This window comes from Dufourea novaeangliae, unplaced genomic scaffold (genome assembly GCF_001272555.1).
Source record: "Dufourea novaeangliae isolate 0120121106 unplaced genomic scaffold, ASM127255v1 scaffold439, whole genome shotgun sequence".
NCBI lineage: Eukaryota > Metazoa > Arthropoda > Insecta > Hymenoptera > Halictidae > Dufourea > Dufourea novaeangliae.
Genome location: NW_015374327.1, coordinates 466,502 through 491,826, shown reverse-complemented (window position 1 = coordinate 491,826; position 25,325 = coordinate 466,502). Strand labels below are relative to the sequence as shown.

The 25,325-nt window shown below is 40.5% G+C and overlaps 1 protein-coding gene across 2 annotated transcripts in view; it reads right to left on the bottom strand.

Annotated features, from left to right (window-relative positions):
- The window catches only part of LOC107192912 (prohormone-1), a 45,886-nt gene that overhangs the window by 2,243 nt on the left and 18,318 nt on the right, over window positions 1-25,325 (bottom strand). The window contains exons 1-2 of one of the 2 annotated variants that reach the window (XM_015582267.1): window positions 11,252-11,354; window positions 7,358-7,480 (exon numbers count right to left, since the gene is read on the bottom strand). In XM_015582267.1, the coding sequence (XP_015437753.1) occupies window positions 7,358-7,468 (111 nt within the window). In that variant the 5' untranslated portion in view covers window positions 7,469-7,480; window positions 11,252-11,354. Of the gene's footprint in view, window positions 1-7,357; window positions 7,481-11,251; window positions 11,355-25,325 lie in introns of those variants that run through there. The other variant, XM_015582268.1, reaches the window with a different exon arrangement.

Here is a 25,325-nt window from a genome sequence, read left to right as displayed (position 1 = left end):
TTTTCGCCTATCATCCGCAACCCAGATAGCACAACCAGGGCTGGATGAAGGGGTTTTTTTTAACCCCGGGCCCCGCGTTCCAGATGAGCTTGTTCTGTAGCTTCCACTTTCTTATGATTAAATGTTATTTAATTTAATTTAAAATAAATTTCAATTTTTTAAGATTTATTTTGTGCTGTGTTACAACCCCCCTCCCCCGCGCATTTTAACCAAGGGGGACCCCGAAAATCTGATGGCCGTTTTACGGCTGTTTTAGGCTTCAAGGCGTCATATGCTATCCGAGAACCAAGTTGCCCGTTTCGTTAGATCACGCGGGTTTTTTTTAAATGAAAACTGTCATTTCGGTCGTTCGTATTCGCAGAATTCTACAATGACGAATTTTCAAACATTGGGGATGAATTCTAATCAGGTTCAATGAGGATGATTCTTCGAGAAAAAAATAGCAACCCGCGGAACGAGAGACCCTGGACGTGCACACAGTGGATTCGTTAATATTCACAACGCGGCGGTGCCTTTCATTTCGTTTCTCTTGAATAAATACGAAACACATCGGGTAAAAGGCTGGCGCGGAATACCGAGTCCCGCAACACCGTCGGAACGTTTAAATATGCAGGTGAATAAAAAATCGTCAGCAACAAATACCAGGCGTGGGAAAAATAAAATCGTAGAGATTGGACGAAACGAATCCGATCAACCTCGAATTCAAGGTATCTCGATCGTTAAACCGCGCCAGGAAGTCGCCCGTCTCTCATCGAGTTAAACTTCTACGATTGGACGAAGATGTGACAGAAAAGAGTCGGAAAAATAGCGGGAAAAGTTTGATCGAAATAGACCGAGAAACAGGGGACGTTGACTGAAATCGAATTGACGTCGTCGCAGTTATCGATTATCTGATCAGCCACGAATTTATCGAATTCTGCTCGAATCAACCCACCCCTCCTCACTGAAGAAAATTGGCGACGATATCCGGTTTTCCCCGAATCAGCGACACCCTTATCAACCACCTCGAGAGACCCCTTCACCCCCTGTTTCGTCTAGACTTCTCGAATGGAATATGTTGGAAGTACCTGGAAACGACGAATATTGGGTTATGTTCGATCCTCCAGAATAGGAGAGTTGTGAATTTTGTATAGGCCCGTTGGACACCTCGAGAAATAGACCGATTGCTAGACAATGCACAGAGTGAAGGTTAAAGTTCTTTGCATTATTCAGAGCAGAAATGAGGGGGTTTATTTGGGGCTGTTGTTTGACACAGGAGCAGGATTTCTGTGTGCAACGACACGCAGCGAGGAGATGATTTTCTCTGTTCATCTCAGAATTCACCCACTGGTGTACACAGAGTTCCAAGTATATTCAGATTTGTCGTTTTATATGCATTTCTGCTGTTTATGTTGCGAACACAAAATTACTCGATACACTTAGAACGGTTTTTGAGACCTTTGACTTGATGCTATATAGGGAACCCTCGTTCAATTAATTTTATTAATAGATTTACTAGAGTTTTCGTAGTTTTTTTAATTCCTAGTTTCGTATGACACGATAATTTTTAGGACACCTACGCCACCGTTTCTATATGGGAGTCAGTTGTTGAAAATTTCATACAAACGATTAAAAATGTTGAAAATCGCAGTTTTCAATTAAAGTTTCAGTATGTATATAACTAACATAAATCTTCGATATGTATTTATTAAAATTTTCATTATAACCTCAGATAAAAAAGTTTTAAAAAACGACTTCTACTATTTTCTTCGCAATTCCAATCAATTGCAACTTTTTCAATTTTTTTTTACACATCATTTAATAAACTAATGTCCTTCATAAAAGAACTTAAGTTATTTGGACCAATTTGAAAAAAAGTTTTTGCGTTTTAAAAGGTGTACGAATACTTTTGTCCGGTACTGTACGTATGTATGCTAATGTCTCACAGGCCACAGCGAAATTCCACGGCCCGTTTAAACGGTTCCGACGAAACCAACCCGCGATATACAGGCTGATTTGCAATTCAAACGCGGCGTTACGCAACGAAACGCGTGTTCGTCTAAGGGATGCGTCCGGGAACGTTTTCCTTCGACGCCCCGGAAACAACGGGACCCTGCTTCCTTCCGAGACATCGTGGAAACATCGTCGAGGAATATTTAAGGTAGCTCACGAGTTTAGTGTCGTATATAACTAGGGCTCCATATAGCGTTTTTATACTTTTTATCAATTTTACCGGTTTAATTTGACTTGTTTAATTGACATTATAACATGTGAAAATTGTCGTTCTTTACTTTGAATCTTATTTGTTAACGATTAAATATAATTAACAAATTTTGTTTATGTTTATTTACACATGTATTTTCTTTTTAATGGTGATATTAATACAGAAGATCCGTAATTGGAACAAGATCCGTAATTGGGACACATACCCTAGGGTGACATCGAGATATTTAAGGCGTTGAGAGGTTGGACATGATCCGAAAAAACTTTGGAAATACTAATCCAATGGAAGCCAAGAGGTAAACAGAGCTAGATGTCCGTGTTTAAGAAGAATATCGCGTCCTGCAACAGCGATTCTCTCCAGATAAAAAAAGTCGACAACCTGTAAACTCTGGGCGTCGAGAATAAAAAGCGAACGACGATATCGCGATTCGACGAGGAGCGCAATCTTGTTTTTCCCGACGATTCGCTTTGTAATCCGGGCGTTCCAACACTCTTTTAACGTCGCCGTGCAGGCGATTCCAAGGAAAGAAATTTCATTTGTTCCTTTGTCGACTGTGTATTAGATTCTTAAACGTTTCGATTCGTAGGGTCGCCTCTGTTTGATAATTGCCCTGAAACGATCTTATCTACCGATGTTTCCCGTCTCCTCCTTGAGCAAATCCAATTCCCTCGTTCGTTTTCGACGACGAAGACCAGAAACGTTTCTAGACAATTTCTCCACGGTTCGAGTTTCACGAAATTTAATCTCGAAACGTCGACGGTGGCTAATCGATCGATCGCGGGTGTCTATAAAACTTCTATCCTCCCCTTATCTCTCGACCAAAGATAAGATAATATTCAAAGAATAATTCTCTCATTTTTTCCCTCTTTCGTGTTTCTTCCGTTATACAGGATGTAACAAAAATATTGGAGGACCTGGAAATGAGAGACGTGATTTGAAACAAGTTTTTCCTTAGCAAAAATGTTCTCCGAGGCTTCGTTAACGAGATATTAACGAAAAACCCCGACCAATCAGAGCGTCAGTCTGTCGGCCGAGTTCCCGCCCCCCTACCAATCGCAGCGGTACCCGACGCTACCGCGGGAACTCGGCCATCAGACTGGCGCTCTCATTGGTCGGGGTTTTTCGTTAATATCTCGTTAACGAAGCTTCGGATAACATTTTTGCCAAGGAAAAACTTGTTTCAAATCGCCTCACGACTCTCCTATTTCCAGGTCCTCCAACATTTTTCTTATACCCTGGTATTCACTCGCGTGTTCGTCTTATTTAATATTCTTCTCGCGTGCACCCGTTAAACGATTCGAATGAAACCGAATGAAATGAATTTCCCAAGTCGAACAATCTATCTTCCTTTGGCAGCTGACGCAATTTATCGACGGGAAACCGATACCGTCGACTAACGTGTGCTTTATCTTCCATATAACTAGAGGAATTTCCAGATGAAATAGGCGAAGAGGAATTGAACCAGTGTCTCGTTGGTTTAACGCTTTACATTTACCGACGATATTACCGTTGTCCAAGGAGTCCAAGCGACGAGTGAAGAGGAGAGGTTGGTATGCAAATTGTATCGGGATCCTTTGTCTTTGACCAGTGTCGAGGATCCACGCGATTAAACCCGTGTCTATGGATTATTAGAGGCAGCGTTAATTGCACGGTTAACGTCACGCGCGTGCTCGATACCTGTGCGGCGATATTAACGGCAGGAATTCGTAATGGTACTCGAGATAAAGCCCCTGGGACGCGTGGAAACGGCCAATGGGCCACCTGAACCAAACTTAACTCTCCAACAGCCATGTTGTAGGAAACAATGAAATTAAACGAAGATTGTGTTCGATTTGTAACCAATGAAAACAGAGGGACATTGATTTTTAAAGTTTGTCAGAGCCAATTTGTAGTTAAAGAAACACGTGATTAAATGGTGGAGAAACGATTGGAGGAATTCCAAAGTTCAACGGGATCAAGAGAAACGGGGAAAGAGATTTTCGGTTCTCACGGTGTTTGCAGGGCATACACACGATCGATGATAGTTAATCCACGTATTTGTTCGCAGGGGAAATTGAAAGCAGACACGGCGGAACAAAGAAGCCGTCGGAGGAATTTACATACGCGAGGGAGGCCGAGTTTGCTCGTTAGTTCCGGAACAGGGGACGCGCGAGCAACAGGTTTCCTGGGCTCCTTTTCGAACCGTTTTCATCGGCCGTGTTTAGGGTAGCTTCTGCGTTTGGTGTCGTATCTAGCTGGGTAATCATACGATGCTTTATACTTTTCCATCAATTTTACGAATTTAATTTGAATGATTAATATTTTAAACTACTTCAGAATACTGAAATCGAAATAATAATTTTACAAATAAGTGAAGAAAACAAGAATTTTTTCCTTATTGTAAGAAAAATTTAATTTATTTGAAGAAAAAACCAAAATAATTATTCCTAATCTTTACCGACTGAAGGATAATCCATATTTCGAACAAAGTCTCCCGCACAAAGCTGTTCGAACCCCGACTTCTTGATATTCCTATTCCAAGCCCCCAAATAGCACACTAAATTCTATTCGAACGACTCGTACCGCCACTCCGTGTGTCCATAAATTTGAGAAAGGAAGGATCGAAGGAATGATAGGTGGAAGTTTCGGAGAATGTTTGGTGGACGTGAATCGATCGTTGGAAGTTCGATGGAACTGGCGTCGTTGAAATTCCATTCGTCGCCAGGACAAGGTGAGAACGGTACATCCATTTTCTTAGCGCAGGGTCCCGTGGAGGATCGGCTCGAGGGCTGTCGCCTGAATCCTCCATATCATAGGGAAAGGGAGAGTCGACGTGACCCCCAACGTTGGTAAAGAGGGAGGCCTGGAGAGTCAACGAAACTGTTTTCCATTTGTCCCCGGTGGAGCGCGTGGCCGCAATACCAATCGCTGCGGCGTCATTCTTTCTCGGACGTCGGGGGTTTCCCGTCGTCCAGGGAAATTGTTCCGGGAGAAAAGTCTCCCCCTTTCGATGGAACGGGGACAGAGTCACCAACTGGCGGTTTCCGTGACGCAGATCGGCGTTTCAGGACGAACTAGTCCACCATCCACGTTGAATCCTTTGACTACGAAAGGCATATACGTCCTCGGAAAGGCGTTTCAGCTAACTTGCGACTTAACGACGTACATTTTATGCAAATTTTGACGGGTGGAACTTAAATGGCATCAAGGGGCACATCTTATAAGGTAGGTGCTATTTTTGTGGGAGGAAGCATTTGAGAAATTTCAAGGTCGCCATGATTTTTTTTTTAACATAACGATGTATCAAATTCTGTGTAAAAATGTGTTGACTTTCGTACGTTCTAAACCTAATAGTTAACGAGATGTTTATAAAATAATCGCTGTATTGGACTTGTACACATTTTTATTCAGATACCGTTCCGTTAGAAAAAATCAAGGTGACCTCGAGATCTCTCAAATGCCTCCACCCACAAAAAAAGCACGTATCTTATAAGATGTCATTTAAGTTCCATGCCTCAAAATTTTCAAGGAAGTGTACCGTTAAGTCATTATTAGAGGTAATCAAGTTAACTGAAACACCCTGTATACGAAAGACGTATACATGCGCCCTCTAAATATTTCGTATTATAACACATTTACTGTTTCGCTAAACTGATATAATTTAGAAACTTTTTTATTTGTATACTTTTTGTTAGCGACTGACATTCGCATATCGGGCCGCAATCAAAGGGTTAAAAGTGGTGCGGTCCGTGGACCACGGGGCAGGTAATCGATTAATTAATTGTCGGCCAAATTAATTTCGGGTCGGGTGATGGTTGCGGTGGCTCGTCTCGATAATCTAGGGGGTTGTTTCTGAACCGCGATGTAACGTCGACGTGGCCGACATCGGTCATGAAATTCTGTTTCGCTGATGTACGAACATCAATGACAATGAAAATACCAGGTCGTAAATCGTCGAAAATACATCCGATTGGTCGAGGTTTTCCGTTAATATCTCGTTAACAAAGCCTCGGATACCATTTTTGTTAGGTAAAAACTTGTCTTAAATCACCTCACGAGAACCGATTTCAGGGACCTACAACTGTTTCGTTACACCCTGTATACACATTTACGTAATAGCTGTTGATATTGTTTTAAATTACACCGCGACATCAACAAGTTGGTGTGTTAAAAAGAATTCATCAGAAAAGCATGTTAAATATAAATAATCATGAGTGTACATAAATCGAAATTGCATAAAAATTTGTACACTTAACGGTAATTTGGAAAGTGTATGAACGAATACGTGAGTCACTGTAAAAAAAAGAAAACCAGGAAAATACAGTTTTAGGGAGAAAGGTAAGTGGTATCCAGCTGCGTGAAATTGGGACGAGGGAAGCGTGAAGTTTTCAGTAATCACTGTTCAAAAGCAGTCAAAAAGTCATCGTTTTCGTGCATTCTACGTGTGCTCGGCTGACTCTACTCGTGCAATCAGCAAGTGGAACGACTCCGCGATGGGGTCGCCAGCGAGTAGAATGGGAACGTATCTGGTCGGACCGCGAGGGAAGCTGCGAGAGCTTTTTCGCGGCGGTGCTCTCTTCCTGTCCGCGATCGAAACGAGTTCAAGACGGGAGTGACCATCTTTTTGGGCGAAAAAAAAATCGGGGCCAACGGGGCAATTTGACTGATAACGAGGCCCGTTTGTCGACTGGTCGAATTGTCGCGGGATTCTTCTAAAAAGGCGGGAACTTTTTATGCGCCCGTTATTAATTTTCTCGCGGTATTCTGGCTGTTATTAGAATGTAATATATTGTGATCTACAATTTTCTAAACGGACTGGGTATTAATTTCTTAGGATTACTGCGATTTCGAAAGATTAAGTAAAGGAATTGCTAAACAAAATTGGGAATCGCCAGGGAAATCAAGAATTCCTGTTATTTTAATAATGTTTAATACAATTTCTGGAAACAGAGAGATCAACTGACCGAAGCCTGGAAGACCCCAGGGCCAGAGTGTATTAAGTCACAATTTTCAAAATTAAGGGATTAAATTTATCCTCCATCCGTTTCAAGCGATAAATTTCGCCACACGAAACTGTAATCCGTGTACAGAGGGGGATATTTCCGGTACACAAACGAGTAAGTACGTTCCCATTCCGCTCGCAGGTAACTACCCTAAGGGTGTTTAGTTACTTACGTCTACCTCGTTCAAGAGTCTCTCCTTATCGACGGCCGGGAGAGCAGCGGACCAATCGAACAGGATCATCAGGACCATGGCCAGGAACACGGCGATTCGTAGCGACGACATCACGTTGCCCACCTGAAAAAAAAAAGTCCAGTTTGTCGTCAATTATTGCAATTAGACCTCGAAGATGCGGTGCAGGATTTATTATTTATATATTATTTATTTATCATTTATTTATTATTTATTTATTATTTATTTATTATTTATTTATTATTTATTTATTATTTATTTATTATTTATTTATTATTTATTTATTATTTATTTATTATTTATTTATTATTTATTTATTATTTATTTATTATAACGAAGGTATCGAATAACGAACAGGGTTGTTCGTATATCGGTATTTTCGTATTTCGGTTTCTATAAGGGTTACGAAGGTACAACCGAGAAATACCGGTATAAATATTCTTTCTATTTCGAGACTCGTTTCACGATCGAGAAACACTCCCTGTCGGTTTGGTAAAATTGCACTCTAATAATATGTGTTCTTCTTTTAACGATCGACGAGGAACAAATCGTCGAGTGAAACCAGAGCGCAGTTTTTCTTAATCACGATCCCCGAGACGGGACAAACAGCCAGCCCCTCTGGTGGCCGGTATTTTACGATCCCTTAACGAGAACGAATGAAGTCCTGAAGCCGCTAGTTATCCCCGTAATCCTTTCTGGCCAGGATGCACGGGAAAAACGGGGTACTCGAGGATTGTTTCTATCGGAACTGCTATACCTACGTGTTTACGGAGCCGGAAGTTCCGCAAGGTAATAACACGAGCTTATCGACGTGCACACAAACCATCGTTTATTCCAAAGGATGTTGTCTGGAAAAAGGATATCTCGCGGCCTAATGATCTAACGCATCGGAACACGGAAATAAAAAGAGAGGGAAAAATGCTAAAGGAGTTACTGTGACCCTTCGTTGGACTATCTCCCAAACTAATAATTAGACTGCGGATTTTATGCATTTATAACGTGCACGATTATTTGAAACTCGGTACTGTAAGATGTAAAAATTGATGAGGTTTTTACATTACTTAGAACCTCACAGAATCTACAATAATGGGAAGAAATTCTGCTTAGATTCCGATTCCTGTAAACCAGTCCATAAAAATTTATATTTGCATAAGACCCACAGTCTACTAATAATTTTTTCGACGTACATAAGCTAATACTTTTTTTTATAGAAAATATCGAGTTGCATCAACTGTTGTATGAAAAAGCATATGATTTGCTTCAAAAACGTGAAGGTGACCTAGAAATCTCCGAAACCCCAACAGATGAAAAAATATTATTACTGCCATAACTTTTGCTAATAAACTTTTTCTGTATCTCTGAAAACAACGGAGATATTCGAATGCTAATTCTTATCGAACCACCCTGTATACTCTTTACAAGTGTATCTTTGTAGACTTGTCACTTCTGTAACGTAATATTTTTGCAATTCAATAAGTTTTCGTCCTGTAGAAATAAATTACTATTATTATTATAACGATCGACGATCGTTGAAAATGTTGGAACGATAGACAATAACGATCGAGGATCGTTGGACTGGTTAGAATGAGATTTTATTTGGTTCCTGGTGACAGAGAATTTCGTCGATCGGATCGACAGGTCCAACTCTGGTAGATGAAACGCTGCCTCATCGATGCCTGGCTGTCGTCGACAGAACGATAACTCGTCCGACGAAAATTTCATTCGTCGGGTGAAAATAAACACCCGGGGCCGTTCGTTCGAGCGTCGTTCTGATTAATTAACCCTGCCCCGTCCCCGTCAGGTCGAATGCAGGATCGTTTCGAGGATTCTAATTGGTGCGGATAAAGAATAACCGTGGAAATGGCGGAACATTTGTTTCTGGCGTTTGCATTGTTTTTGAATTGTCGGTGATAGCGAGAATAGGATTGCAAATTTTATGAATTTATTATGTGTACGGGGGACCAGTGAGGCTAATAACAACGTCGTTGGTTCAGGGACTTTCATCGAAACGTGAAATACCGATATTATAACGAATTATGAATGATCTTACTTTTTGTATTAAATTGTAAATAGTAAAGTGAACAGCTCCTACCTACTTGAATTGTTAAATTTGAACGTACCTAAATATTGAATGAGACAGGTACCATTGTTTTACACCACGTCTTACACTTCAAAGTTTCATTCGACTGACCCCATTACCAGAATTTGTAACACTGCCAACTTCTACTCTGTAATCGAATAGACTTTATTTTATATTTTGTATTGTTCGGTACAGAATGGAAAATACTAACGTATTCGGTACCTATTGATGAAACGATTACGAAATACAAGTGTGTTCGAGTATTTACTTATTATAAAATACAAAATACCAGAGTATTCGTTAATTGATCTACATATTCAATACAAGTATTCAGTTCTATACATGTATTTCAATCACAAAATCATTCGATTGCGCTCAACTCTGGTCGGGAGCTGCATCGAAGAAAATTACTTGAAATGCAACTCCCTCGCGTGGTTCGGCTAACCAATTTGTGACTGTGGTCGCCGGCTAATTGCCTGGAACGCGAGCGTGCTCGATTTAAATAGCGGACAGCCGCAACGATATATTATAACAAAGTTGCCGTGTTATTTCATTTCCGATAACGAAAATCGTAAATCGCATTGGGATGCTAACAAATTCCGATTCAAACGACAGAAAGATGTGTAAGAATAGAAGAAAAAATCGACGGAATCGAAGAAGGAAATCGAAGCGTTACTGTAATACACAAAGGAAATCGGAAACGTTAAACGACACTCTATTCCGAACATTTCTTCCTTCGAGCATTCACGACCTTTTTTTTTTTTCATTCAACAAGAACGTTTCTTTGCAAGAAAAGAATCGCGAGACCCTTGAGTGCTCGGCCTTTCGAAGTTCCGCTCAAAGACGAGGCGATCGCGCAAACTGTGCAAGCGGAAAAGCACAAGTCGTTCAAGAAAAAAAAAAAAAAAATAAAGAAAGGTCCCACGTGTCAATACAGGACCCTCGGGGGACAAGCGTACCGTCGCGAACCAGTTACGTGAAACGCGCTCGGAAGTCGATCTCCTTCGCGTTCATAGAACGAAACGAACCTTTTCCGATACGGGAAACTTTCTATGAAGGCTACCTGTGGCACGTACCCGGCTAACTATTCACTTCTTCGCGTAACGAAACGTTAAATATTTATATTAAAATTCCTTTCAATAGGAATCACACTCAAAAATACTGCTAGCAAAATTCATATTAATATTAAAATTACCGACGGTAAACGCATATCTATTTCAATCGATTGACAAACATAACAGACTTTTCAAATTTTACTAATTTATAAAGCAACTAATTTCTTCACTTTCGTATCGTAGTAAAAGTTACAGAAGATCGGAGAAAATTTATTGTTGTAACATTTTAATCATTGTTATAAAAGTGTACTGATAAATCATTTCGACTTGTTTGGTAGTTCTAGTGTTAAGACATCTAAAAGGTCATCTAGAAACCAACTTCTTTAGGCATAAAGAATAATAGAAAACGGACGGTTCGATTGAAACTTCACTGAATCCAAAACGATCTATGCACAAAGTAAAGCGATCACTAGACTGCCGATTTTACGAATTTATAACCTCCAGGACTCCGCAAAATTCAATAAAAGGCAAAACTTATCAAATCTAACGAGTTTTCTATTTTATTCTGACCCCAATATAAAATATTTAATAGGAAAATTAAATTTCTACATTTTCTCCTGTCAGTATCCATCACTTTAGATAATACTATTTTGCATAAAAATCCGCAAAAAGTGATTACTAAATTAATTTCTACGATCTAGTCCGCGGGGGATCGAGAGATAGAAATACAAAGGCAAATACCTCGTGTGTCAGGCAATCAAGGAACGACAGGCGTGTGATCCACAGGAGTCGAACGGTCGTTGGTGGTGGTTGTTGGTCTGTTTTTTTTTCCGAGCTGCTGCAAGGATCGACGCCTCAACGGGACAGAGTGACTGAGCTTGCAAGCACGCGACCACTTTATATCAGAGACACGGACTGGGTCGGAGCGGCGTTGGTGGTGGTAAACGCGGGGCTGTTACCGGTCGCACGGTGGTGGAAAACCAACCCTCTCCACCCCGCCCTTTTCTCGAACCGAAGCCACTCTTTCGACGTGCACACGTGTTGCCCCGATGGGGATAGACTCGCGAGACCACCGCCTCCTGATGACCGCGACATCGAACGAATTAATTCGACATTAGACTAGGGACTTCTACCGGAACGTAAAATACCGGTATTATACGTTTTGGTAGAAGTCCCTGGTTCTAGTGTTATTTCTTACTGGTATGAATATTTTTTACAATTTATTAAAGTAAGCAATGGAAGTGTTCTTATCTATCTAATATAATTTAGTACGTGGCAATCACACTAGAAATGTAGGCAGCATATTATTCTGTTTCAAAATATCTATGAAAACGAAGACGACTTTGTAGAAATTTCGGCTACTGTATTTTCAAATACCACCAATTTGATTCCTCCGTCCTATCTGTTTTTGTATTTTCATTTACAAAAATGGAGGTTACACTGAGTATTAATATAGAAACAGTGAAAAATAATTGTTAATTTGAAGTTTACTTATGTAAAAAACGAATGACTTTACAGAAATTTCAGTTTCTTTTCTATAGAAATACATATTTTCTTTTCAAATAAATGGTATTATTATGGAATGGAATAATTATAAGAATTCATCAAAAAACATGGCGAATTTATACAAATTTCAGCCAGTGTAGTTGAAACGACGATGAATACAATGTTTTTCGATGAATCATCCGCGATGTACATTCGAAGTTTAAAATCTACGTTCGCCTTGACGAACCGAGTGGATCTGCAAGTTATTCATCAATTCCGTCGATTCTCGATCTATCCTCGGACCCGATATTCACGAATCAAAACACCGATATGTATGCGAAGTAATTTTTTATCGTGTTCCCTATCAATCTTCCCATGCTTCTATTTACCCTGGATCGCAGTGGCCCGCGTACGCAATGTTATCGTTACCGGGGAGATTTATTGTTGTTATTGCTCCGTTTCGGTATTTCATCGGGTGAAAACAGAATAATATAGAAGTCTAGTAGCTGAACTCGACTCTCTCGAGTCTTGTCATTTGATTTTTGTGCCTTCCTTCGAGCACAATTTCAAACTTTGGTACCGGACAAAAGTATTCATACAACCTTTAAAACGGAACAACTTTTTTAAAATTGGTGCAAATAACTTGAGTTCTTTTGTGAAATTAGGGACATTAGTTTACTAAATGATGTTTAAAACAAAATTGAAAAAGTTCGTGCACCAAGTCACAGACAGCAAAAATTATTTAAATTTATATACTATTCGAAATCGACCAATTTGTGACTTGAGATTCCTTTCAAAAATTGAGGGATCATCCGTGGAACTAGTTGAACGTTTAGTATTCTGGGGATGACTTCTGAACACAGTGCTGAGGAGCCTTCGAACGCTCATCGATGATTTACAGTATAATCGACACATTTGCGCGCTGAGCCTACCTAAATGGTCATCACTTTCCTTTATTTATAATCATTGATTCGACTAGGTGAACGAAATATAGAGATTTTCTAGGGGGGATAAGATTGCAAAACGTAACGTGACACTCTCGACCACTCCACAGTTTCACTTCCTTCTTTCCTATTTGTAGAAATAAACACGACGCAGTTTCCGTTTTTCTTGGAGTCCAGGTGGCTTGGAATAATCTACGCGAACGTGGATTGGAAAGCTATCTATAGATACTGCGAGGCTGCCTCGCTTCGTTTCGACGCATATTGTTAAAATCTTAATTCAAATTATACAGGTTGTCTCAGCTAACTTGATCACCTCGAATAATGACTTAACAGTACACTTTATGAAAATTTTGAGGCGTGGAACTTAAATGGCATCTTACAAGGTACGTGCTTTTTTTTATGGGTGCAGGTATTTCAGAGATTTCAAGGTGACCTTCACTTTTTTTTTAACGAAATGACGTATTTTTTGTACCACCTTAAAGAGTTAAGTTCCATGCCTGAAAATTTTCATAAAGTATACCACTAAGTCATCGTTCAAGGTGATCAAGCTAACTCAAAACACCCTGTAGAATTCCCTGGTATACCATCGTCGTCTTCGTCTCTTTTATTTTTCAAACTTCTGTAAAATCACCATTAAGACGAGTGCCATGCTTGCCTTACATATTCTATTTAACCCTCATCCGTCCCTTGTGTCAATTTAACACAGATTTCTTCTAAGAAATTACGTTATTTTGTCATGTGTAATTAAATTTTATCTGAGGCTTTGTGATTTTTGCCTTAAAGAATTTGCAAATTTAACTATTTATCACTTCATTGTATTTAATTTTTACCACTGGGTATATTTGACACCGAGGAACAAATTAAGCTGGGAAAAATGAGGGACTGATGGGGGTTAAGATTCGAGGCAGCCTCGCGAGGAAGCCTCGCAGTGTCTATACGTAAGATTCGATCAGCGTAGATGCAAGGAAATGTTGAACGTTGACAGCCCGTTGGCCTGGCTGCTTCGAACGCAATTTATCGCCGTCTTTAGCAGCCCGTGACGCGGTTTAATATCGAGTTATCGGCGAACCGTGTCGACTATCAGCCGTCATGTCTTATATCCCCTCTTTTCTTTTCGTTTGTTCAGAAACTTTAGACAAAATACACGGACCAACGAGCCACTTTTTGAAAGATCGTGGGAAGACGATTCTATCTGTAGGACGCGAATATTAAATTCCATGGACTTGGACAACTGACGAGAACACTACGGAACAGCTTTCGCAAACGATGTAAACCGTAGTCGAACTTTCAACTCGATTACCGCAGCCTCTTAGTTTCCACCAGGTCGCGTAAATCTTTCCAAGAAAGCGAAATTCTCACGGAAAAATCTCCCCCGGTGGGTGGAGGAAAAAATATTCGTGGTAACTCGACGAACCTCGTTTCCTTCCAATTAGTATTATCATACGTCAACAAGTTAGATAACTCTTTGGTACATAAGATAAGAAATACAAATAGACAACCCTACATGGGGCGATTCCCCATGGAAAAATAACTGAAAAGTATGAATAACCATTTTTTGATCATCTACAATACTCGAGCGAATGGTTTTTCGTCGATCATTTCCATTTCCGAACAAACATTCCGATAATTACTCTTGTGAAATCTACTTTTTTCTACAATAATCATTCAGTGTAAGTTCAGTGAGTTTAATCTTAGTTAATATTTTATTAAAGATTTCCTATCGCGACTAATTCCATACTGTATAATATATTGTTGTAACTGTTTCTAATCTTATTTTCATCAAACGTTATGTATGTATACTGGATTTATACCCGTTAAATAACTAAAAAAATGAAAAAAATAAAAACTATCCACCGGGTTGGATAGAATAGTGGTGGAATGTGGCTGGAGTGGGGAGAGATTCAGCGGCGGTACCGCGAGCCAGGAATGTCTCATCCCCTAAAATATGCGAAACAGGCACGGTCGACGTACCAGGGACATTTATCGCCCCGCCAACCCCCCTCCCTTTCCGTTACCAAGTTTCACCGACTCACCTTCCATCGTACCACCGCCCTTTGGAGCGGACCCATGTCAACCGTCCATTAACGGGAAATAAACCCCCTGGACGGCCGCGATTTCGCGCGAACAACTGCCAGAACTTCGTCACGTACGCGTGCATAAACTTTCTGTCGGTGTCTGAAACGCGTACAGATTAACGGTTAAGTAAATGGGGGACCCCAGTACGAAAAGGACCACCTAGAACAATGGGATTTCCGCTTTCCAAAAGCGTTCGAAGATATCGCAAAGTACGAAATAAGATTTCAGTCCATATTTTTTATATTGACCCTATTATCATTAAATTATATTTTTTTTAATTAATTGGAAGACATGTTTTATGAACATTTGTGGGTTTTGACAGATTTCTGATAATCGAATATTTCTCACTTTCTCGTTTTTCGTTTGCAAAAGAAGGATTTTTAGGCTTTTTTTATTTTTTTATTAGTAATGTTCAAGTTAAATGTGTACTAATTACTAAGTTGTAATACATAATTAGCTTCCTAAACTTTAACTATTATTTTTTTACTGTCAAACAGAAAATGATCAATTCGATAAGATTAGGGGTTTTATAATAATAATATAAACGATTAACCCCTTGCCCTATGATTTCCTTGACGTCTGCAGTCTCCAGGATTACGTTGTTATCGATAGTTTCCCAGATCTACAAACATGAAAACCCTCTCGCCAACAAAGTATTAAGTATATTGAGCGTAACGCTATGTCCTGTAATTTTAGGAGGGTGATTTTCAAAATCTGATTATTCAATATCACTGTCCATTCGGTTAATTGCTCAGTCCATTTCTTACGAAGTAAGACTACATTTAATAATTTCATTTTTTGATGATACCACTCAAGGGTTGTTCTTCAATTAGATTTAGTAAATATCAACAATATCGATGAAGTGAAATCAAAAGGTACGTGTCCTTGAATCGCTATTAACGCCTATAAGCGTTCTTGTAATTTCGATCGTTCGGCGGACAACACAGCAACGGAATTGATTTTCCTCGATGCGGCCGTTATCGGGGCGTCGAGGAAACGGTAATCGATGGTCCGCGATAGGTAATCGGCTCGGCAGAAATGGGCCATCAACCGTTCCGGGACCGTAATCTCGACGTCGATGATCATAAAACGCGATAACAGGTGCGCGGCCGCGCGTGTCACCGATCCCTCGTCTAATCCGGCGGTTCCTCGATGGTCAACGAAGCGATTCCTTGATTTAATTTTCCATCCAAGGCTTGCTTGCTTTCTATCCTTAGACTTTTAGTATTGTTTCTACACTTGAAATAATTTACGGCAGAATTAGGCAGAATTTTATTCGAATAACACAAAGCGAAATGCAACAGTATCTGAGGATAATATATTGCATTTCACAAATCCTTATAAATGCATAAAATTCTAGTAATTAGAAATAGGGTCATTGACCTTAAATATTTTCCAAACGACAAAGTTCCCAATCCCGCGACACCGAAGCGATTCTCGAATTTTTCAAAGACAGCATCTCATCGGTTCCCACTCCTCGTAAACCTAGTTCTCGAAACGACCATCCCCCGGAGATCTTTCACATCCCCTGCACAAGGTTCGTTTCCTGGTCTTGCTCGCGAAGGTGTACCGTTATAACCGGACAAATTTTATTCCACCGTCGCAACGCACCTAACACCTGCCTTCTCGACCTTAAACATTCACGAAGAAAAAACACGATCCGCCGTGGGTTACGGCATCGTCCACCCATAATTAAAATCTTCTTTCTGAACAGGACGTCTCGATGAAGGAAACCGTGACGAATCCCGTGAGCCATGTAGGGATAATCCCCCGCTTTTCCGAGAAATTGAGCAATCTCTGATGCGTTTTTCGTGGCTCGATGGGTTGATTACGTAAAACGAAAACGGGACAGATCGTTGGATAATTAAGTGGTACATGGATCTCGGTGGAACGGGAAACGCTACGACATTTATACCATCTTCCAGGGGGGGGGTGCAGCCGATTCCGTCGCGTGACGTAACTTAACGAGACAGGCGAGCAGAGCTTGTTCGCCGCGATGTTGCTAATTAAAGGATCCCAAGCATAACTGACACATGGACGTAGTCAGGGAGGGCAGTTTCCCCCTGCCTTTGGACGGAAAAAAGTAGCTTGGAACCGACCCTGCAAGAAAAAAATTTTATTTTGACCCTTCCCCCTATCAGAGTTACAGAATTTTTGCGTAATATTTAATATTAATTAATATTAATTTGAATTTATAAATTCTTACGTTTCCTCTCTTTTGAAACTCTTTCCTGGTCTACTTACTCTACCCTCGACTCGTGTCTGTTCGTGACACGACAATTTCGGATCTACGATCGATCGATTAGTTTCGATGACATTCGTTCCGAAAGGAATTTCGCGATGTCAACCTGGTGCGAAGCGTCTTATCGGGCCTCTGTTCGAAAGGTGGTCCACGACGTATCCGATACGAGGAACGATTGTAGTTAAAGGGTAAGGTTTGTCCCGATATTCGTTATCTTTCGAGAATCGTCGTCCTTGAAATCGAACACGGTATGAAAGAGACGCGCGCGACAGCATCACGCGGACAGTTTCCGCTGAATTCCTGTCTCAGTGGAATAGGTCGTCGCATAGTCAGTCAGCCACACGCGAACATTTGCTCCCCTATCGCCCTCCTTATCGGTATTTCCCAGAGTTGGGCGAAATGTAATCTAATTACAAAACCCTAAATCACAATTACAATGTAATTGCAAGACAATTACAATGACAATTAGAATTAAAATTAGAAGTAGAATGACAATTACAATTACAATTAGAATTACAAATACAAATAGAATTAAAATTACAATAATATTGTGATTAACTATACCAAGTTTACAAGAAAAATTACATTGTATTTATAAAATTACAATGTAATTGTAATTGTACCGTAATTGAAATCTAAAAACAACATATTCTGTCATCGAAGCTGTACGCTGATTCACCATCGTTGTTGACAGATTCTGGTAACTCCAAAATTGGTTTCCGAACCCCCCCCAATATCTTTCGCCACTGCGAGAGACAAACGAACCGTGATGTTCCTAAAATAAATTCAGGACCTCAGAAAAGAAGTCGATAGAAAACAACGCGTATCCATAGAGCGTTCTTCCCTCGATCGAAGCGTTTTCCGTTCCTCGTTACGAGAAAACTTTCCCTCGGCTTACTCCTCCGACAATTTTACATCGCGTCCACGGCGTTACGCGAGCGTCATCGGCGAGTAAAAAAGAACCATCATGGCAATAACAGCATTACGCAATTGTCCGACAAACGACGAAGATGAAGTTCGTCGTTGCCTCTAATCAAGTTCACGCAACCGAAGATGCAGTTGTGTGGGAGAAAGAAAACAAAAGAAATGATCAACGATCTTGATTGCTTTTAATTTCAGCGAATCATAAATCGTGTTCTTCCCGAGAATAAAGGAACATATACGGAAGGTCCTTGGGAGGAGATCGATCGATCTATCGATACCGTGGCAACGTTTCAATTTTCAACAAGAATCGTTGAGGAGTAGAAGGGGGAAGAGGGCTTTGGGTAACGAAAGAAACGGGCTAGTAATTATCCGTTAACGAGGCGGAGTCCTGTTTCGTACCGATCCCGAGTACCGATCGCGTTCTTTCCCTCAGTTCGGATCAAAGCCTTTTATCCCCGACCGAAATTGGATCCCCGTTTCCCGTCTTCCGGCGGCGAAAAGGGTTTTATAATCAACGTGGGATTCATTAAGGTTTCTCTTTGACGTATGTTGCGGTTTCGATCGAATTATCGGCCACGGCTGCGACCGAAAAACTTCCGTCCGCAAAAACAACGACGGAACAGAGATTTCATTCAGTGAAGGGGGATCGAATCGAATTGATCCACGGAAGGCCCGCATCGACGATGGATTACGTAAGAAAGTGACTGTAATAAGTAGACTGCAGACTTTTATGCAAAATGACATTTTCTAAAGTAACTTTTGAAGATACCAGCAAAGGTAGGAATTTCTTTCTTCTCTTAAATATCTTATTCGGTTCAGGATAAAGTAGAAAGCAGATTGCATCTGAGGAAAGTTTTTTCTCTATTATGTTACACAAAGCCCCATTGGCTGTAAATTTATAAAATCTGCAGTCTAGTAATAATGTTTCAGTAAGATTTAAAAATATCATTTAACGAACCCCACTTTCTATCCCAACTCGAAACCTTAGTTGTCGGACGACCCTCCGGCTCGTGACGTCAACCGTGGCAACTGGGAAACATGAAAATCTTTATTCCGTAAAAAACACGTCGGCCGGCTAATTTCTCGCGTGTAATATTCCGCCACTCGGTTAATTATGATGTACAGGGGTGAGAAAACGCCGGGCTTCGCTGCCGACGAACCAGAACAGCGGCGGAATAACATTTGCATATTCGGAAACTCGAGAAGTCCAGGGAACGATAACGGTGTATATACAGTGTGTCCCAAAATAGTTTCGACTCCCGGCAATGAGGGTTCCCGGGGTGATTTGAAACAACTTTTTCCTTAGCAAAAATGTTCTCCGAGGCTTCGTTGAGGAGATATTAACAAAAATACCGCGACCAATCAGAGCACGAGTTATCGAGTAGCGAGTTACAGCGTTGGCTGCCGCTGCGACTGGTAGGGGGGCGGAGCTCGGCCGGCAGACTAGCGCTCTGATTGGTCGCGGTATTTTCGTTAATATCTCCTCAACCAAGCCTCGGAGAACATTTTTGCAAAGGAAAAAGTTGTTTCAAATCATGTCAGGAACCCCTTATTTCCAGGAGTCGAAGCTATTTCGGGACACCCTGTATATACATATTCGAAAAAACGTTCAAACGCGTGGTTTTTAGGGTTAGCCCACAGCTTCGCTGATAAAGAAACGAGGTACGGGTGAAAAATTGATCGAGAACGGAACGGGTCGACCGCAGAGTGCGCTAGGTTGCAAGGGGAGGTACATCGCAACGGATCGCGTCGGTAATCCCTGGAACGAGGAGGCGAGTCTCGAAGGGTAGCTTATCGAAGTCGGCTTATCTCGCAAGCTCTGGCTGTCCGTGGAACCTGTTACTCTCGGTCGATAAAACAACAAATTCTCCGGAATAAAAAAAACAAAATGGTACTCCTCGTATTGTCCATCAATCGACTCGATCAAATGTTTCTTCGGTCGAGTCGATCGAACATTGTCGATAAATCATTACAGGGAGTTTAATTTTCAATGATTTTCTTACGAGTTTCAGAAACTTGGTGACCTTCTAAATGTGTTATCGGAGAGGAGGTACGATGAATAGGTAAATGATACTAGGTGAAAAAAGTGCAGAATTTTGTCAGTTGTTTGTTAAAAAATCATTCGTTTCGTATGTGTGTGTCGAGGTGCAGGAAGTCACGAATCGGGTCGTAAAGGGTGGAATGGTCGAGGAAAAAAAAAAAGAGCGCAACGGGTGGTTGAGTGCTACCAGAGAAACCTTTAGGGCGAGTTTCCATTACACCGTTCCGTTCAGCCCGGCCGTTGATTGACTTCCAGTGTCGCGGACGCTTTTCGTGACCTTTCCGAACAGCTTCTTTTCTTCTTGTTCTTTTTTTTTTCCTCGACTCTCCCGATCGTCCCTTTTTACGGTTCTGCCAGGTCGTACGAGACGACGCAGCGAAACGAGCGCCGATAAAAATCTGTTGCCGCCGATTAAAGCCTATCCCCCGTTCCCTTTCGCCCTCTGTGTCACCATAGACAGTTCATGGGGCTTCGAATACATTTATCTTTTCTAACAGAAGGTAATAAAGAGTCATTGTCATACGTTTATACTGATTACCACCCTCGTCCTATTACCCAACTTTCGCTGTCGTCTGACTGATATGTCCTGTGAAAATGTACGCAATATAGGTAACAGTGTGACACCACGTTTATCTAAATTTAGTATTAGTTATGTGTAGCTTAGTAGGAAAATGATATTGTCTGGAGTAGTCCGTAAAGACAAAAGGAAATATACGAATTACTTCCTTGTACCAAGCATCTTATTGGGTTGAGAATAAAATAAAAAATTAGTTTCACAAAACCTGTAGGCTACTTATTAATCAGGGTCCATTTTCGAGGAAGTAGTCCAAACATTCTATTCACTCACCGTTTTGGTTTCGTTAAACGTCGATTCAATTTCATTCGCTTTCCCTCCATCTGAACTCGCGACAAAGACGTTATCGTTGTCTGTCGATAACGAACGCCGACGGTATATAGCGTTTCGGAGAACTATCAGCCCCGTGGAACTTGTTAAAGGTAAATTTTCACGATGCTGGAAAGTCTCGCCTTAACTCTTCCAAGTACGATTCTACAATTTCTGTACCATTTCGATTTCACAATTGAGCCGTGTTTAAAAAAAAAAATCCATCGTTAACACAATTTAGAAACATTTAAAGATTTATTATTAACGCTGCTGTTTATTAGTTCTTAGTGTTTTTCATTATTCTACAATTTACGACTTTAAAAAGCAAAATAAAGTGTGTCTGACTACGTACAACCTTTTTCACTGTGGCAGTCGACGCATTAATATTTTCGCCCGCCCTGACTGATAACCTGGCTACGCCCATGATCAGTAGTATCCTCAATGCAAATACCACAGGAAAAGGTTTTCGTACGAAAACATTCGTCCGGCACTGTACATATAAAAGCATCGATCCGCGCCGCGGCGTCAAGAAGCATTCCATCGTTCGCACGGTTTTTATAAGCCCTATCGTCGCGATCGTAAGCGTCCCATTAGCGCGTGCAGCTTCGAGGCTCGTTAAATTCCGCTTAACTCTCTTTCTCATTCTCTCACGCGGGTTCCGCAAACCGTTATCGAACCGTAAACGCAGGAAGATCTCGAACAGCTGCAAGAAAAAAAAAAAAGAAATCTTTCCACCCGTCGATCGAGCCCGGCCATCTCGAGGATTGAAACACGCGAATAAACGAGATTTCGTTGTTGTTATTATTAGACAACAGGTAGAAGAGAACCGCGCCGGGCTCGATCGGGGTCCGCTACAAAGCTGACAACGAATCACGATTCACGCGATCCTCATTAGCTAATTAATGGATTCGGGGAACTAATTGCCCGATCAGCCGCAGGATATATTTGTTGCGGGGGTGGTCGATCGCTTCCATCGCTAAATAAACTCGACGATCTATTTCCGTATGCCGTTCATCACAGATGTATAAACCCCCTCTGTGAAATCGCGTGGAAAAACTATCTTTCTCCCTCGAATCGAATCGAGCGTCAATTAACGGAAGGAACGACTGCCTTCTAATTGAATTCCCCCTTTCTCGTGCTGGGATATAACGCGATTACCATGTGTCCCTCCCCTTCTCTTAGAGAATTCAGTGTGTTTATAATTTGAAACGACGTATCTGGTAATATTTATATAGACGGTAAGATTTATCGTCTCGATTGTTCTGTATCATTTTATTCCAGATTTGTGATCTTTGGTTCAGATTACAGTGGAATATATTCAGTGCAGGTAAACGAAGGTTTTAGGAGTTGAAGGTGTCACGTTACAAATATTTTCTTTGCAAATTGTACAGTACCTCGTTTATTTTCTGCGATAAGGACAAAGTGAAATAAGATAGTATACGGTGGAACACCATGTACATCCATCGTTCGCCAGGAAAACTGAATTTTCACGAAAATGTTACATAACCTTTCTTCCTTCGTTCTCTGAAGCCCTCGAACGTTAACTCCACTTCAATTCCGATCGTCGCGAGTGTTTTATTTAAACGAGGGTTTTTCCTATCCTTTTGAGGCTCTTCTCTGTCTTTTTGACGTTCAACGCCTCCTTTTCATCGTTTCCACGTTTAACCTACGAGGCGAATAAACGAGCTTTTTCTTACTTTCGTGAGTTCGAGCAGGAAGTGGAGGGGGGTCGACGTTTTGGAAAAAAAAATGAACGGGCAATACCTTGATTGCAGAAATCAAGACGGATTGTCTCTGTGAGTCGTTGCAATCTCGTCCGACCGGCTTCAGTTAGTCTAATGAATCGAACGAAGAAAATGGTTGTCCCCGTTCAAATGGGGCACGCTGTCTTTAAAAACATATAGGGGAGATAGTAACGAAGAGCAAATTGTAACGAAAAAAATTTTCACAATTTTTTCTCTAAAGTGTTTTCTTCAATCAGGAAATAGTTTATATCTTCATCCAAAGGTTATCCTCATCCAAAAAGTAGCTAATACTTCAGCAAATAGCAAGTTTGCTTTATCACCATTCAGAGCAGTGTAAATAATAATATGTTTAAACGCGTACATATAATAATAAACCAATATGTAATGATTCGTTTGCGACAAAGAAGCAAAAAATTCAAACGGTTTCTAATGGCGGTTAATTGAAATAAAAGTCCCAGGACAATATTTCCTTACGTGCTCCAAATAATAAAAATCTAACCTGTAACTACGAAACATACACTTGATGATCGATTGTTGCAACGAAACCGACGTTATCAATATTTTCAAATCCTGCTGCGTTGCCAAATTTGTCGTTTAGAAAATTTTAATTATGTTACAACCTGCCCCGGTCTCCCCTAATCGAGAATCGGAGGATTTACCGTCGGAATAGGTCGAAGAAGAGGATCTAAGGAACAGGATCAAACACTCCGTTGGAAGATCGAGGTGTCCAAGGAGTTCGCCATTCGTCGCGTGTCACCGTGAGCCCAGAGTTATTAGTCCGTTAATTACGAAGAGACGGCGCGTGACGCCAGAAGACGCGTAATTAAACCTATCCGTTTCACATCCGTGAACCACCACCGCATTTCCGATTCCTCTCGAGCTGAGCCACGTGTTTTTTCCATCGTTCGACGGCGAAAGAGTCCGTTTTCCGTGAAAAATGCGACCAACATGTCGACGCGTTTAACACCAGAACTACCAAGCAAGTCAAAATGACTTTTCGATACACTATTACCACGACGATTAAAATGTTACGACAATACATTTTCTCAAATCGTTTGCACCTTTTGTTACGATATGAAAGTAAAGAAATTAGTGAATTTTAAAATTTCGAAATTTTCAACCATCGACTCTTAACCCTATTATTTACAAAAGTGCCTACTAAATATAACAATTTATCGCCTTGTATTGCCTGCTGTCGCCAAATTATACCTAATTATATGCAAATCAAGATAATAATATTGATCGATGATCGTTTATAGTAACGTATGCTTATATTCCTCTGTAAGTATGTGATTGGTCAAGCGTAGAATGTCGCGAAATTGAAGGCGAAATTGCTGGTACCAGTGAAGAAAATGGCAAATAAAAAGAGAGAGGATTAGGAGAGCTTTGTGATCAGGGAGGAAGGCAACAAGAAAATCTGAAACGGGGATCAGAAGATATCGCGTTACAACGGAGGCTTTCGGAAACTCGAACACGACTTTGTAATCGGTCTATTCCCTAACGAGAGTGTCGCGGTCACGACCACCGCAACATTGGAAATTGCACCGCAACGCACAGTGGTACAAAACGCCGATTTAGGAGTTCAGAAGCTTCATTTCGATGTAAAAATGTGAATTTCGGAACCAAACCTGGTAAGCATATATTTAATGGTCATATTTAATAATAATTGTTCTTTAAAAAAATCATATTTAATAAATTGGTCGTTTTTTAATAATAATTGTTTTAGAACAAAATAAAAACTTCTTTTTTTACGGAGTGATCGTTGTCTTTCTGTGAAACAGAGTTCCAATTTAATAATAAAATTTCTTGCAAACACAATTCTTTATATATTACGTTTTTATTAAGTAAAATAAATAAACTACAATTAATGTATCCCATTAACTCTATATATTTTGTTACCGTACGTAAATTATTATTATTATTATCATTTAGTTTCTCTTCAGCGTTTTCCACTGAGTTCTCTCTCCATATTATGGATTAAAACCAAGTAAAATAGAGGTTCACTATTTTCATGTTAGTGAATTCATGAATTTCCAGACCACGTTGCATGTGAGTAGTATCACTGCTTTCTGGATGTTTGCGTGTATGGATGGATGTATGTTTATTTCGTATAAGTTTTCTGTGAATGATTGTGGAGTTATGCCTGTTGGAGATATGATTAATGCTACTATTTTAATTTTGTTTTGTTTCCAGAGGTCCTTTATTTCTATGGCTAGTGGTGTGTATTTTCCCATTTTTTCTTCTTCTTCTTATTATTATTATATAACAAAATTTTTCAGATTCTCGTTAACTGAGTGGAGAACATCGAGTTTCGTTGGCTACAATAAAGAACATTCGACAAGTCACGCAACTAACGTCGTATCAGCCTACGCATAGGACGGAAACAGAGTAATCGGCGGCCGATTATTATCTATTCGTCACGGCTGACGAGCTTCTCGCGTCATCCAGCGGGAGGTACATCTCATTACTGGTCGT